The sequence below is a fragment of the Macaca mulatta genome, chromosome 4 (assembly GCF_049350105.2).
Source record: "Macaca mulatta isolate MMU2019108-1 chromosome 4, T2T-MMU8v2.0, whole genome shotgun sequence".
In the NCBI taxonomy this organism is placed as follows: domain Eukaryota; kingdom Metazoa; phylum Chordata; class Mammalia; order Primates; family Cercopithecidae; genus Macaca; species Macaca mulatta.
In genome coordinates, this window is record NC_133409.1 from 146,977,552 (window position 1) to 146,990,782 (window position 13,231).

A 13,231-nucleotide genomic window follows, 5' to 3' on the forward strand; every position below is an offset into this window, starting at 1 on the left:
CAGGAGTTCAAGACCAGCCTGGCCAACATGGTGAAATCCTGGCTCTACTAAAAATACAAAAATTAGCTGGGCGTGGTGTGGGCACCTGTGATTCCAGCTACTTCGGAGGCTGAGGCAGGAGAATCACTTGAATCTGGGAGGTGGAGGTTGCAGTGAGCCAAGATCACGCCACTACACTCCAACCTGGGTGACAGAGCAAGACTCTGTCTCAAAAAAAAAAAAAAAAAAAAAAAAAGACACAGCTCCTTTTAAGAGTTACCAAATGTATTCTAGTGAGTTACTAGAAAAGCATAACTACTATCATGGAGTAACACTGGAAATTTTAAAAGGTGGGAATCTTTGGATTAGCTGTGCCACCTTCTGAGAGGGGGCTGGCGGGGTTGGGTGTGGGCGTCAGAGGAGACAGAGGCCCAGTTAAGGGAAAGGAGAGGCTGCATCACAGACCAATTTTACCTATTTGAGGTACAGAATTTATTCTTTATTTTTGTAGGCTGGCTGGATGACTTGGTGATCAATCCCCTGGTTTATAGATGAGAAACTGAAGACCGACAGTGACTTGCTTAAAGTCACCCAGATGGGGAGCAGTACGGATCCAAGCCTGTGTGGTTCTGAGTCAAGTGCTCTGCACATCATTAAATCATCCTCCCTTCCCTACCCACAAATCCTAGCTTGGAGAGACCAGTAGCACACAGGGGTCAGGACAAAGCTGATGATCCTAGCCAGCAGGTTTTTGGACTGGAGCTGTTCTTAACTTTTCCTCCATTAAGGAGAAGGTGGTTGTCCCTCTCCGGAGGCGGCAAAACCTGAAGCTCATTGACTCTCAGTGGGCAAGAGTCTCACTCTGGGCTCCAGGAATGCTCTGAATGTCAGCTGGAGGTGCAGGAGACTGGAAGGACCCTGTCTACCCTCCCTCCCTTCCCCCAGCTCCTGTCAGTCAAGGAGGAAGTGGTAGGCCTGGTGCCTCCTTAAGATCCTCATCAAACCAGAGACACACTGCTCCATCTACATACCCTTCACCCCACTGCCTGATAGTCAGGGGGGAAGGAGGCCAAATTATCAACTGATTCTCCACTAGTCCCGAAATCAAAACTGCTCCCCTGGGGAAGAGGGTGTGGTCAGTAGGACACACATCATTCCCAAAGGCTCCCCTCTTTACAGCCCTCTGTCAGGATGGCTACCTTTTAAATGTTTTTAGAAGTGGTTCTGGGGCCGGGCGCGGTGGCTCAAGCCTGTAATCCCAGCACTTTGGGAGGCCGAGACGGGCGGATCATGAGGTCAGGAGATCGAGACCATCCTGGCTAACACAGTGAAACCCCGTCTCTACTAAAATACAAAAAAAAAACTAGCCGGGCGAGGTGGCGGGCGCCTGTACTCCCAGCTACTCGCGAGGCTGAGGCAGGAGAATGGCGTGAACCCGGGAGGCGGAGCTTGCACTGAGCTGAGATCCGGCCACTGCACTCCAGCCTGGGCGACAGAGCGAGACTCCGTCTCAAAAAAAAAAAAAAAAAAAAAAAGAAGTGGTTCTGGGAACCTTGCAAAAACTCACAGCCCTCAACTCCTGGGAAGTTTTGTGTTCAACCTAAATCCATCCTGGGCAGGAGTGCCGTTCCTATTGGTTTACTTTCTCTGTTCTCAACCCAACTGGACGAAGCCATTGTGCTTTCTTCAAGAAATCAAAGAGAGGAAGAAGTATCTGTTTTTTCCCTCAAGCCTTCTCTTCTCCAGGAGAAACAACCCCACTCCTTGGGCTTTTCTCAGAGGACATGCTGTTCTTCCTCCTACCCTCTGGCCTCATCATGGGTTTGCCCAGGATAGCCACTGGGAGCCCCTCTACCAACACATTAGAGGAGAAGTGGCAAATGTCACCCACCGACACATCTTGCCCTGGGCTAGTGCAGGTCTCCTGCCAGGTCCCAACCCAGGACCCTACGGCTAGGGATGGTTTTAGTAACCAGCCCAGTGAGGTGGCTCAAGACTATAATTCCAGCTACTCAGGAGGCAGAAGCCGGAGGATCACTTGAGGCCAGAAGTTTGAAACCAGCCGGGACAACATAATCAGACTCAGGCTCTAAAAAATAAAAAATAAAAAAATTAGCGAGGCACGGTGGCATGTGCCTGTAGTCCCGGCTACTCAGGAGGCTGAAGTAGGAAGATCGCTTGAACCCAGGAGTTTGAGGCTGTAGTGAGCTATGATTGCACCACTGTACCCAGCATGAGTGACAGAGCAAGATCTCATCTCTAAAACAACAACAACAAAAAACCAGATTGACTCCAAGGTCTTTTCCCTCAGCCCCAAGTCTTTTCAGGGGAGAGGTGGGCCCTGCTTGTATAACTCTCTCGTCTGCTTCCTCCTTTGCCTTTTGACCACTTCTCTATTACTCCTTTGCTTTGCTGGAATCCCCACCCCTCGACACTATCACTACTTCCTCCCCTTCCAATATTCACTATTATGGGCTTGAACGGAGCCCTGCCATTTCTGCCCCACCCCCACTTGGCCCCTGAGACTCCCACTGTTAGCTCAGGCTTCCAGAGTGGACAACTTTTCTGTCAAGTAGGAGTGAACTCTATCATTGATCCTGTGTGACCACAGATGTTGCTGGCATTAGGCTCAATATGAGCTGTGATGAGGTACAGACAGTGGACAGTTCAAGCATGCAAGCTCTCCATGAAGTATTTCCCTAGAAATATGCAACCTATGGGGGTGAGGGAGTGGGTACTGGCCCTTTTAGAGGGCAAGACAGAGGCTCAAGCTAGGAAGTTTTACTGGCTGATGGCACCAGGAAAAGGGAAGCCAGTTAAAGGCTGTACCTTCCATATGTGAAGGGCAGAGAGAGCCTGGAGAGGTTTCGGGGCCACAGGTAATACGGAGGTGAAAAATGTTACCCTGGAAGCAAAGAGCCACGGGGGCTGGTATTGTCTGGCAAGATATTAAAGGGGCAGGGTGGGAGATAGGGATGGGATACAGAGTTTGCAGAAATGGATTTTGGATGATCGACTTTTTTCCATTTATACTGAGAACCCAACCAAATGACATGATCTACAATACAAGAGATTTAAATAGGATGTAAGGAAGAATCTGTTAGGAAGTTCTCCCCAGGTGACAAAAGATGGTAGTGGGCTCTCCTTCCTGGGGGAGTGAAATCATCTATTAGATTTTCGCAAATCCAGGTAAGGAACTGTAACATAGGACCAGTCTGGGATATTCAACAGGCAAGAACCCTGCCAGTTGCTCTGGCAGTGCTCAGAAGCTCCACTCCCTGCATGGGAACTGGGGACCAACTCTCTGAGAGAGGGAACCCTCGTTCTATATATTCAAGTCTGGGATATTCAAGTTCCTCACGTCCAAGTTCAGTAAAGTCGGGGGTTGGAACTGTAGTGGGGCACAGTAACTATTCTGTCCCATTCATCTCCCAGGCACCCTCTACCTCGGTCATTAAGAATGGAGATTTCCTTGAGACACACACATCTCCTTTGGAGGATGGGGTAGGGAGACACCAGGAGTTTAGTGCCTAGCCACATGCCAGGCACAGAGCCCCACGAGGGGCACTCAAGTACTTGCAGAGTGAATGAAGGCACCCCTATGGCAGGTCCAAGAGAGCTGAGGCCTACCTTGCTCCTTTCCCCCAGAGTTCACTGGTTCTAGTGGCTGAGGGCCTTGCTTCCTCCCCACTAACTAGGGTAGGGAAGGCAGCACTAATGGACGACTAGAGGAAGAGAGAGAAAAACTCCTCAGTCTTCCAGAAATTGTCTAGGCCAGATGACTGACTTCAGGACAATCATTGATGGGGATTTTCCTGGGCTTAGATTCCACCCCTTCCCTACCTGAGGTCTCAAGGCCTAAGGTAAGTTTACCAACCCGGTATGTGTAGGGGATAGGGGGGTGAGCTGGGTAGCAGTATAATAGGGTCCTCAGTCCTCACCCACTCCGCAGCTCTTTTCTACCTGGGGGGCAGGGTTAGGCAGGCCAGACTGGTTTGGGACTGGGGGCGGCCCCTTTGTGCCTCTCTCAGCTCCAAAGGAAATGACTGCCAAGTACTGGCTAACTGTTTCTCTTGAAAGTCAGGAGGAAGCGGCAAGAAAGAGCAGACTGCGTGCCCAAGCATGACTCTGTGGAGATGTGTGTGCTCATCACATGGAGTCTGGGATGTGGCCTGGCTCCTGGCCCTCAGAACCCCATGATGGCCCTCAGAAACCCCTGGCCTCCAGTTGTGGGGCCCAGTTCTGCACAAGGTTTCTGCGCATACTTCACTAGGTCTCTGGAGGGTGGGCAGCGGCATCGACCAGGCTATGTTGGCCCAGTTACCCAGGACCAACCCCCTGACCCTGGGCCCGGGACACTGGATGGCTGGGTGCCCCTGGAGTGGCACAGTGTCCACACCTGGCTCCCAGGCAGCAAGGGCTGGTGTGGTGCATCTGCCCTCCTCCCCTGGGCCCTGGGTGCCCCTCACCTTGAGCTGGGACTTGGAGACTTTGCCGCTCTTCTCCACGTCCAGCGCGGTAAAGGCGTACCAGATGGACTTGAGCAGTTCCTTGCGCAGGGCCATGGCTGAGGCGCCCGCCCGGCTGGGGGCGGCTCTGACACCAAGATCCGGTTTCAGGAAATGCAAACGGCTGCAGAGACCGCAGAGGGGCTGCGGTGGAGCGAGAGCTCCACCTGCCTGCTCACTCCGTGAGGCTCCGTGCTGGCAAGAACCCTGCCTGTTGCTCTGGCAGTGCTCAGAAGCTCCACTCCCTGCATGGGAACTGGGGACCAACTCTCTGAGAGTGGGAACCCTCGTTCTGTATCCACCTGGCTCCTGGGGCATGTGAGGCCCTTTTAGAAGCCTCCTCAGTCCTGGAGCCTTCTGGAGCCTTTTAGGGCTCCCAGAGGCAGCTTGCTGAGAAAAAAAGCAAGCTCATCCTGATATTGGAGTCAGACAGACTAAAGGTCCAGTCCTAGTTACACATAGGAGGCCTTGGGTAAGTTACTTAATCTCCTTGAGCAGTTTTCTGATTGGTAAAGCAGGAAAAATGCCTCCGTGTTGTAAGAATGTCTGAGAATGGATGTAAAGCACATAGTAGGCTCTGGGTAGAGCTTTTGGTGCTACTTAATATTACCACGGTGGCGGGACTCCATCCAAGTGGAAGGAAACAAAGGCAGTATCACAAAGCTGGAGAAGGAAATGGGCCAGGGCACCTCTCCAGGTCAGGATGTGGCACTTGACTTGCTGGCTCCCTGTCCCCTCAGCATTGGCTCTAAACAGTATTCTGAGCACTGCCCACTGTAGCCTCAGAGGCCCTGAAGACACTAGGGACTTTCGGAAACACGCAGTGGTGAGCCTTGTGGTGCACCTCAACTTTAAGGGTCCCAGCAGCAGCAGGCTTGGGATTCAGGGCCCTCCACGTCAGTGCTTCCATTTCTTCAGATCCAGTGTCCAAAAGGACTGGGACACACCCACACCAGGAATGGTGATCACAGATGTTGAAAACATCTGCTCAGGCCAATTCTGAGACACTTCCCCTTACCCCCCAATCCAAATAAACATCCCTCCAACTAAGGTTCTGGGAATACCCCCTGCCTGGAAGCATGCCCCTGCCCCTATCTTCCCAAGGAGCTGGTAGCAAGAGTAAATGGGAGCTTTCTAGGCATCCTAGGAGAGGATGCCTGGATCAGAGGAGGGGGTTCCAATCCTAGGAGGCAGGAAGGGGTTGGGGCATATCCATCACAGCAGAGAGAGGAAAAGAGGCACCTCTAATCCCTGCAATGTTCCTTTCTAGGCAGAGTCAAACCCAGAGCTTCTTCCCATCAAGTGCCTTCCCCTGTATCCCTTCCTCCCGCCAAAGCTGATCTGGTCTCACCAACTCACTTTTGGGGCGTGGTTGTGGCTTTGAAATCCAATAGCACAGTCCTAGATACCTAGGTGGGCACCCACAGAGCTGGGTAATAGAGCCAAGACCAGCTCCAGAGGCATCAGACTCTGCTCCTTGAACCTCAGTAACCTTGGCAAAGGTGCCCCCCAGCCTCACTCTAACCTGGGGCTTTGCCCTCTTGGAGAAGCTGACTGTGTGATTTGGGGGTGGCTGGGTTGGAGGGGCTCTGACTAAATTCCACAAGAAAAGGCAGGAAAAGAGTTCCTCCAGATTAATCACCTGAGGCCCGAGATTCAGCCAGAGCCTGGAAGCAGCGGTCATCCTGGTCCTGTTTGGCCACCCTGGAGCCCACCTGCTTAGCTGTGGGCAAGAAGCCACCAGCAGCTCCTCAGGGCTTTATCTTATACTGGGCTTCCTTCCCATCTGTGTCCCTGGCAGGCCAGCCCCACCACTCTGGCACCAAGGCTGAGTGGGGTTTGTGCCAGGGAGACAGGGCTGAGAGCCTGACTTGACCAACCCTGCCACCCGGGCCTAGAGCTGAAAGGATGGAGGACCCAGGTGGAAATTTGGAACTTTTATTAAATACTCATTCATCCATGTGCCACCACCACCCAGAGCAGGAAAAAAATTATCAAAATGGAATTTAAAAAAAAACAAATCAAACCCAATCCCCAGCAGTCTATGTACAGGGCCACTCCCTACCTCTCTGCCATAGAGAGGTTGGGGGGCAGCTGAGGAGTGGTGGGGGCTGGGCACCTTTTCTCCAGCCACAGGCCCCTGAGGAATTGACTGACTGTGGTGTCAGGAAGTCCCTGGTGCCAAGTACAGGCATCTCAGCTGGCCTCCAGAAAGGTGGTTATTGCTGGGAGGGCAGGACAGGGCCTGCTCTGCTGCTACTGGGCTGAAGAGCTGTCTGTGGCTCTCCCCTAGGGCCAGTTCCCATAGCAGCCCCAATCTCTACCTGAGAAGGAGAGCAGATGGAGGGCCAGAAGGGTGTTCTTTAGGAGAGCGGGCACCCAGCTGATTTTGAGAGGAGGGCACCCTGGTGTAGCTTGGTTTGTTGTCAGCTCCCGGGGATGATGCACTCCCGTGATTCCAGCTGCCTGGCCCCCATCTTGGGCAGGGTCCCCATTTCCTTCAGTTAGGCCATTTTCTTGCTGTCTTCTCACCCCAGAGACCTATGTGGCCACCTTCCATGTGTCAGCCACAGCTTGGGCCCTTGGGGGCAAGAGTGGCCATGCAGCATGGCACTTCCTCCAGCATGGTATGAGACCCAGCCCTCTTGGACTCAGCAGCCACTCTCCGACACTGTTGTCTCCAGGGTCACGGCCCCTTGCTGCATGGCCGCGGTGGCCACACTGATGGCCTCCTCTAAGGTCTGCTGTTCCTCCAGCTGTGGGGAAGGGGGTGCAGAAGGAAGGAGTGAGATCCTCCCTGCTAGATTCCAGTGTTAGTAGTATGTGGCCTACTTTTTTTTTTTTTACTCTCCCCCATCTATCCAGTGCCACACACTGAGCACTTAGTAGGGCTCCAATAAACATGAAGTTCACAGATGAAGAGTCCTATTAGGCTAGGCATGGCCAGGGCGCCCTGGAATAGTCAGGGTCAGAGAGACCAGCTTGCTCACGGAGGAAGGACTGGCTGAAGAGAACCGTGGTGATCATCTACTTCAGCCTCCTCAATTTCCAGATGAAGAAATAGAGACACAAAGAAAGACTTGGACCACAGGTAGACTGCCATCGGAGTTATCCTGAAGGCCAGAAGAGGCTTCAACATTCTGCCTCAGCCAAGAGTGAGCCTGAGACAGATGCATGGATGCAGGAGGAAAGGGATCTGTCCTCTGAAATGGGCTCTTTTTGAGTCAGATACCCTTCTCTTCAAGATCCTCATCTAATTCCCCTTTATTCCTTGTTGCCTTCTCTGGCCGTGGGATGCCCTTTCCTCCCAGATCTCTACTCACTTGCACTGCAATGTGCGTTCCGTTGGCTGTGGCCAACAGTGCCACCTGTTGATGACGAAGAGATGCTACACCTGAGTCCTCAGCCACCACAGCCCCAGAGGTAATGATTGTGACCTAAAAGGCAAAAGGAGGTCTTCCATTCCACCCGCAGTATACTCTCCCTCCCCACGATCCAAACAAACATCCCTCCAATTACGGTGCTGGGAACAACCCAGAAGAGAATGGATAAAACCATATGGGTCAGATTAATTAGCCTGAGGCTCAGATCTGAGTAAGGCTGGGTTTCCTCCCAACTTACAGCCCAATTTAATTTAGGGATTTTGAATCACAGGACAGAGCTGTAAAAAATTCCAGAGATATTTTAATCCTCTCACTTGAAGATGGACAGAAGTCCATGGAAAAGTGATTTGCCTAAGGTTGCAAAACAAGTCAGGGTTGAATTGAGATGTATAAAGTGTCTCTTAACCTCCATTCAACTGCTTTTAAAGATGAGAGCTGCTCATGGCCCAGGAACTGTGGGGAATCTTTGTCCTGGTAAGAAAGCTTGACTAGTTTAGAGTGCACTTTAATGCCCACCCCATGGAAAGGAATGACAAAATAAGAAACCCCAAGCAAACCCCCTGGTCATACGGGCTGCGTCTGGGTGCCATCGGCGCTGACCATGGTGACTGTATGTGTGCCAGATGTGGCCAGGTCGGCATCATGACTGGGGATGGTGAGAGTGGTGCTGCTGTGCTGGGTGACCATACTGATGGCACTCCCCAGGGCCTGGAGGTCTTCCGGGGACAGGCTGACCTGCCAACAGGAGGGGGAAGATGAGCTGGCAGTGTCAGTGGAGGGTTGTCTGAAAGTCCCTAAGGAAGATATACCTGCTCTCCCAGACAAGGTCAGCTTATTAGTTTCATGTCACAGTGGTGGAAGGGATGGGTGACAGGCAAACAAAATGGGTCCAAGGCTGCAAAGAGAGGCCACACTAGAAGAATTCCACTGCCTACTTCTATTTATCACCATTTCGCCTCTGGGCCCTGTTGTATGTAGCTCAGGGTCGCCACCTGATTGTGTCCTAACAACTCTAGAAAGCACAGATGCACTTTCTAACAAGAGTATGGTTAGGTTATGCAGCTGGCTAGTACACTGGTAGGACCAGACCCCAGCTTTCAGACCCCATATCATGTTCTGGCTGCTATACGCACATGCCTCTCTTGAGAAGGACATCCCATGTCCTGTTCAGATGAACAGGACCTGTCAGCCTCCAAGTAAAAAGAGAAACTACTAACTGTGCTCCAGAAGCCCCAGAGACTGAGCTGGAAGCACAGGAGAAGAGGTTGCGCTACAAGATATGGTCCCCTCAGCCTCAGCCTCCGAGGTCTATAAAACTGAAACAGGAAGCTGGGTGGCAGTGGGGCTGTCAGAACTTCAAGGCTCCCAGAGTCCCCAGAGAGAGTGGAGAGTGCCAGCTAGTGTGGCACCTCTGTACTCCAGGGCCTGTACCTGCTGGGCACCATCCTGAGTGATCAGAGCCACCTGGGGGGCCCCATCTTCTTCGGTCACCATGGCCACTTGGGCTGGGATGTCATCACTCTCTTCCTTCACCTCCGAAAGGTAAGCTATCCGGGGTCGTTTGGGTGGCGGGCTCTCCTCGGCTGCAGAGGCGGCTGGGAGAGGAGAGCCAAGGCTGACACCTGCTACCAGATGCCATGGGGAGGCCTGGCTTGTCCCCACTCTCACTCCCTGCCCACTCCCCTTACCCTCAAGCTGCTGCTGCTCATAGAGGGCCTGCTCGCTCTCCTCCGTGGCCTCCAGCTCACCGTGGGCGCTGCGCTTGTGCATGGCCAAGGTGGAGGTCTGCCGGTAGGTCTTGCCGCAGGTGCTGCAGGTGTAGGGCTTGCAGTGTGTGTGCACCACGTGGTGCTTATACAAGCTCGAGTACTCGGTGAAGCGTTTCCCGCAGCCTGGCACCGTGCAAACGTATGGCTTCTCCCCTGGGGACACTGGGCTGTGAGGGGGGTGGGAACTGGGGCTGGCAAGGGGGAAACTAAGGGGACAGGGGTCAGGGACAGGGTTGGTGAAGGGAGAGCCAGAGGGAGGGAGAGGGACTGAGACCTGAGACTCTGAATGGACAGGGTTGGGGAAGATGGCCAGTGGAACACAGAGAGGACAAGAGTGTTGAACCACTGAATCCAGAGACAAGGTGGAAAGGAAATGGGGGACAGGGCAAGGCTGGGGCTAGTGAAGGGGCTGGTGGGGGCACTGGGGCTTACAAGGTTGAGGGTGGGAGGGTGAGAGTGGTGAACAGCAGAGGCAAGAGGCAAGGATGACTGAAGTATCAGTTGTGATGGGAAAGAGGGGACACACATGCTGAGAGACAACACGGAAAGCTGGACGAGGGCACACAACACTGGGGAGGGTGAGGATACACAGGAGTCATGGACGGCGGATAAGGTGAAGAGTTGAAGGCAACAGTTCACTCTGCTTCTTCCCCACCATTCCTGACCCTGGCCTCTTTTCAGGAGCTCAGTCAGAGTTGGAGAGTTCAGGGTGGGTGTAGAGGGGTGGTAGAGAGCTGAGGGACCCCAGAGAGGACTGGCAATACCTTTCAGATTGGATCTAACTGGAAATGGAGGAACTGCTCACTGCAAGTGGAGTTGTTCTGGAGAAACCCCGCCCCCAGACCAGCCTGGAATGGCTGGCACAGAAGGGTTCTGGGCTGGGAGTTGGGAATGTGTCTTAGATGGGAAGACTACAGTAGAGGGGTTGGGGCCTGAGCGAGGGTAGTCCTCGCATGCCAGCTAGCCCACCTGTGTGGATGCGCACATGATTCTTATAGTTGGTGGCACTGGTGAAGCCGCGGCCACAGTGGGGCTCCGGGCAGGTGTAGGGCCTCTCGCCTGTGTGGGTGCGCACATGTACCTTGCGGATGTTGGACGTGGTGAAGGAGCGGCCACAGCCCTCAAAAGGGCACCGGAACGGGCGTTCCCCTATGCAAATGGTGGAATGTGAGGAGGGGTGTGGGAAAGAGGGCCATGCCAGAGCAAGCAGGGGATGGTACCGGGCTCCAGGTCTAAGTCTGAAAGGCAAGCTGAATTCCTTTTGCCCAGGGAATGGGGTTGGAGTGGGCAGGGCCCAGCATACCAGTGTGGGTACGGACATGCTTCTGCAGGTCTCCTGAGGTCTTGAAGGCCTTGCTGCACAGCTCCTCTGGGCACTTGTATGGTTTCTCACCAGTGTGGGTACGAACGTGGCTCTTCAGTCCATAGCCTGTCCACATGTGGCAGGGAGGGGTGAGATGAGCACCCAGTGGGGTCTCATCCTCCACCATCCACCTCATGCACAGGCTCTCCATCTCCTTTGGCTCAAGAAACCCATGTCTGCCTCTATCCCACCCCTGCCTGGGCAGGGGCTGGAAAAGCCCACTCTGCCCTGCTTCCCTCTCCAGGTGCAGTTGGAGCCATACCAGAACATAAGCATGAAAGAAACTTAAGAGAACTCGTGACTAAAGGTCCTAGTTTCACAGAGGGGAAAATAAGCCCAGAGAGATGCAATGGCCCACCCAATAATCCACAGCTGGTTGGCATCAGAGCTGACACAAGAGGCTGGGTCTCTCCACCAACCCTCCAGGCTCCTTCTGCTGGCCTGAACCATGCTGCCTTTCACTCCCGTAACAAGGTTTCCTCCAGAGAGAGCACCCTGCAAGTCAGAGTACTCTGACGGTAGTTTCTCCAGGAAAGCAGCCTGCTGTTGGGTTCCCTTCACGGAGATCCCAAACAGAACTAGAACCTTCCACCCTCAACTGGAAGCAGCCCACCAGGCAGGTTACCTGTGGCAAAGGCCTTTCCACAGCTGGGGAAGTCACATCTGTATGGACGGTCACCTGTATGAGCTCGTTCATGCACCTGTGAGGACAAGCGATCACATAATTCAGAGGAGCAAGAGTATGACCTGGGTTCTTTGGTTTTCTTTAGGACCCTGATTCTCTTCCCTCCTGTACCACTCATGTGTGTCAAACGCTCTGTCCTGACATTCCTGTGTACCCTCATTTCTTCCCTCCAGCAACTTGAGGGCAGGGACCAATTCCAATCAAAGTGGAAAGGTAGAATTACAGCCTGGAAGGGAAGACTGCAGAGCTGATGGCTGTCTACCAGCAACCTTACCTTTAAGTGATGAGCGGTGGTGTAGAGACGCCCACAGCCCTTGTAGCCACAGCGGAATGCTCTGTCTCCAACTTGCTGTCCTTTTCCATTATGCGGAATCTGGCTGTCATGAAGAACCTGGGGGAAAAATCTTGAGATCCCTATATGTATTCTCCCCAGTGAAGAAGGTGGGACACAGGGCCCTGCTGACAGCTTAAGACCCAATAGGCAGGGTTAAGCCTGTCAGGGGCCTCTGGGGCAGAAGAACATACCTAGACAGACAAGGAACAGATGCTGGGGCATGCTACAGAAGAAACAGGGTGGGCATGGGGAGTCACCACCCATCTCTGATGGGATAAAGGGAGACCTACAGGTTATAGTGGCTGTGACAGCTATTGAAGAAAGGATATCACATAGACAGCTAGGTAAGGTGGAAAGGGAGGTTGTCTGAATGGCCATGATTGCACTGGGCCAAGTGCCAGAAACCCTCCTTCTTAGCACACACGCCTAGGAGCCTGCAACTCTCAAGACCTCCATCTTCTGATGGGAGGGGTCCCCTTACTCCTGGCATGAAACTAGTGCTTAAAAAGTACATAAACAAGGGGGCTTGCTGTGGAGATGAGCTCACCCAGGTTCATCTGATAGGACATGGGGCCTAGAGTGAGGTGGCCACGACCAGAAGCACCCAGGGGAGTGCTGCAGTTCCCACCAGAAATGTCAGCTCTAATGACAGCACCCAGCTGACAAGTCCTCCCCTTTTGTCTCCTCTTCTGGGGATATTGCTGAAACCACCCATCTCACACCAGCCCCTGGATGCAAAGAGCCCTTATTGCTCTTTTGCTTGCCGGGGCAGGGTCCTGGTGGGACTGTTCCTTAGTCTTTCTTTCTGGAATGTTTCAGAATCACACTCTGGTCTTTCCAGGAGCTCCTGAAACTGAACTCTGCAAGTCACGGTGAGCAGGGGACACAGGGGTAACGCCAAATTCATGGCAAGGTCTGTCTAGTTAGGCTCCAGCTCAGGGGCTCAAGCAGCTGCGAGTTTCATAGACACTTAAGCAGCTTCTGGGTAAAGGGTAGGGTCAGAGGTGGCCAGACCTGCTTGGCGGGCTAACCCACACAGGCACTTGGATTTCATTCCATGTCTCACTAGCTCCTGGGGTAATCACGGGAATCAAGGAACATCGGGGATAAAAGTGACCTCTGAGATCATCTTGTCCCATCTTATCATATTAGGAATAAGCTGAGGTCTGGGAGAGGGACTGACCCAAGTTTGGACTAGGTAGCGGTAGAG

General features: G+C 53.2%; 2 protein-coding genes across 17 annotated transcripts in view; both read right to left on the reverse strand.

The window, feature by feature from the left end:
- DEF6 (DEF6 guanine nucleotide exchange factor) overlaps positions 1–5,516 on the reverse strand; it is a 28,024-nt gene extending 22,508 nt beyond the window's left edge. The window contains exon 1 of the mRNA XM_015136191.3: positions 4,449–5,516. Coding sequence (XP_014991677.2) covers positions 4,449–4,805 — 357 coding nt within the window. The 5' untranslated portion in view covers positions 4,806–5,516. The remainder of the gene's footprint in view (positions 1–4,448) is intronic.
- An 895-nt stretch (positions 5,517–6,411) lies between these two features.
- Positions 6,412–13,231, reverse strand: part of ZNF76 (zinc finger protein 76) — a 36,008-nt gene continuing 29,188 nt past the window's right edge. For 6 of the 16 annotated variants that reach the window (XM_015136195.3, XM_015136193.3, XM_015136194.3 and 3 more), the window contains 9 exons: positions 11,962–12,078; positions 11,628–11,703; positions 10,943–11,068; positions 10,609–10,788; positions 9,559–9,792; positions 9,302–9,465; positions 8,441–8,605; positions 7,811–7,924; positions 6,412–7,243 (listed from right to left, as the gene is read on the reverse strand). In XM_015136195.3, coding sequence (XP_014991681.1) covers positions 7,139–7,243; positions 7,811–7,924; positions 8,441–8,605; positions 9,302–9,465; positions 9,559–9,792; positions 10,609–10,788; positions 10,943–11,068; positions 11,628–11,703; positions 11,962–12,078 — 1,281 coding nt within the window. In that variant the 3' untranslated portion in view covers positions 6,412–7,138. Of the gene's footprint in view, positions 7,244–7,810; positions 7,925–8,440; positions 8,655–9,193; positions 9,466–9,558; positions 9,793–10,608; positions 10,789–10,942; positions 11,115–11,627; positions 11,704–11,910; positions 12,079–13,231 lie in introns of all 16 variants that reach the window. The other 10 variants (XM_078000199.1, XM_078000195.1, XM_078000198.1 and 7 more) reach the window with 4 other exon arrangements.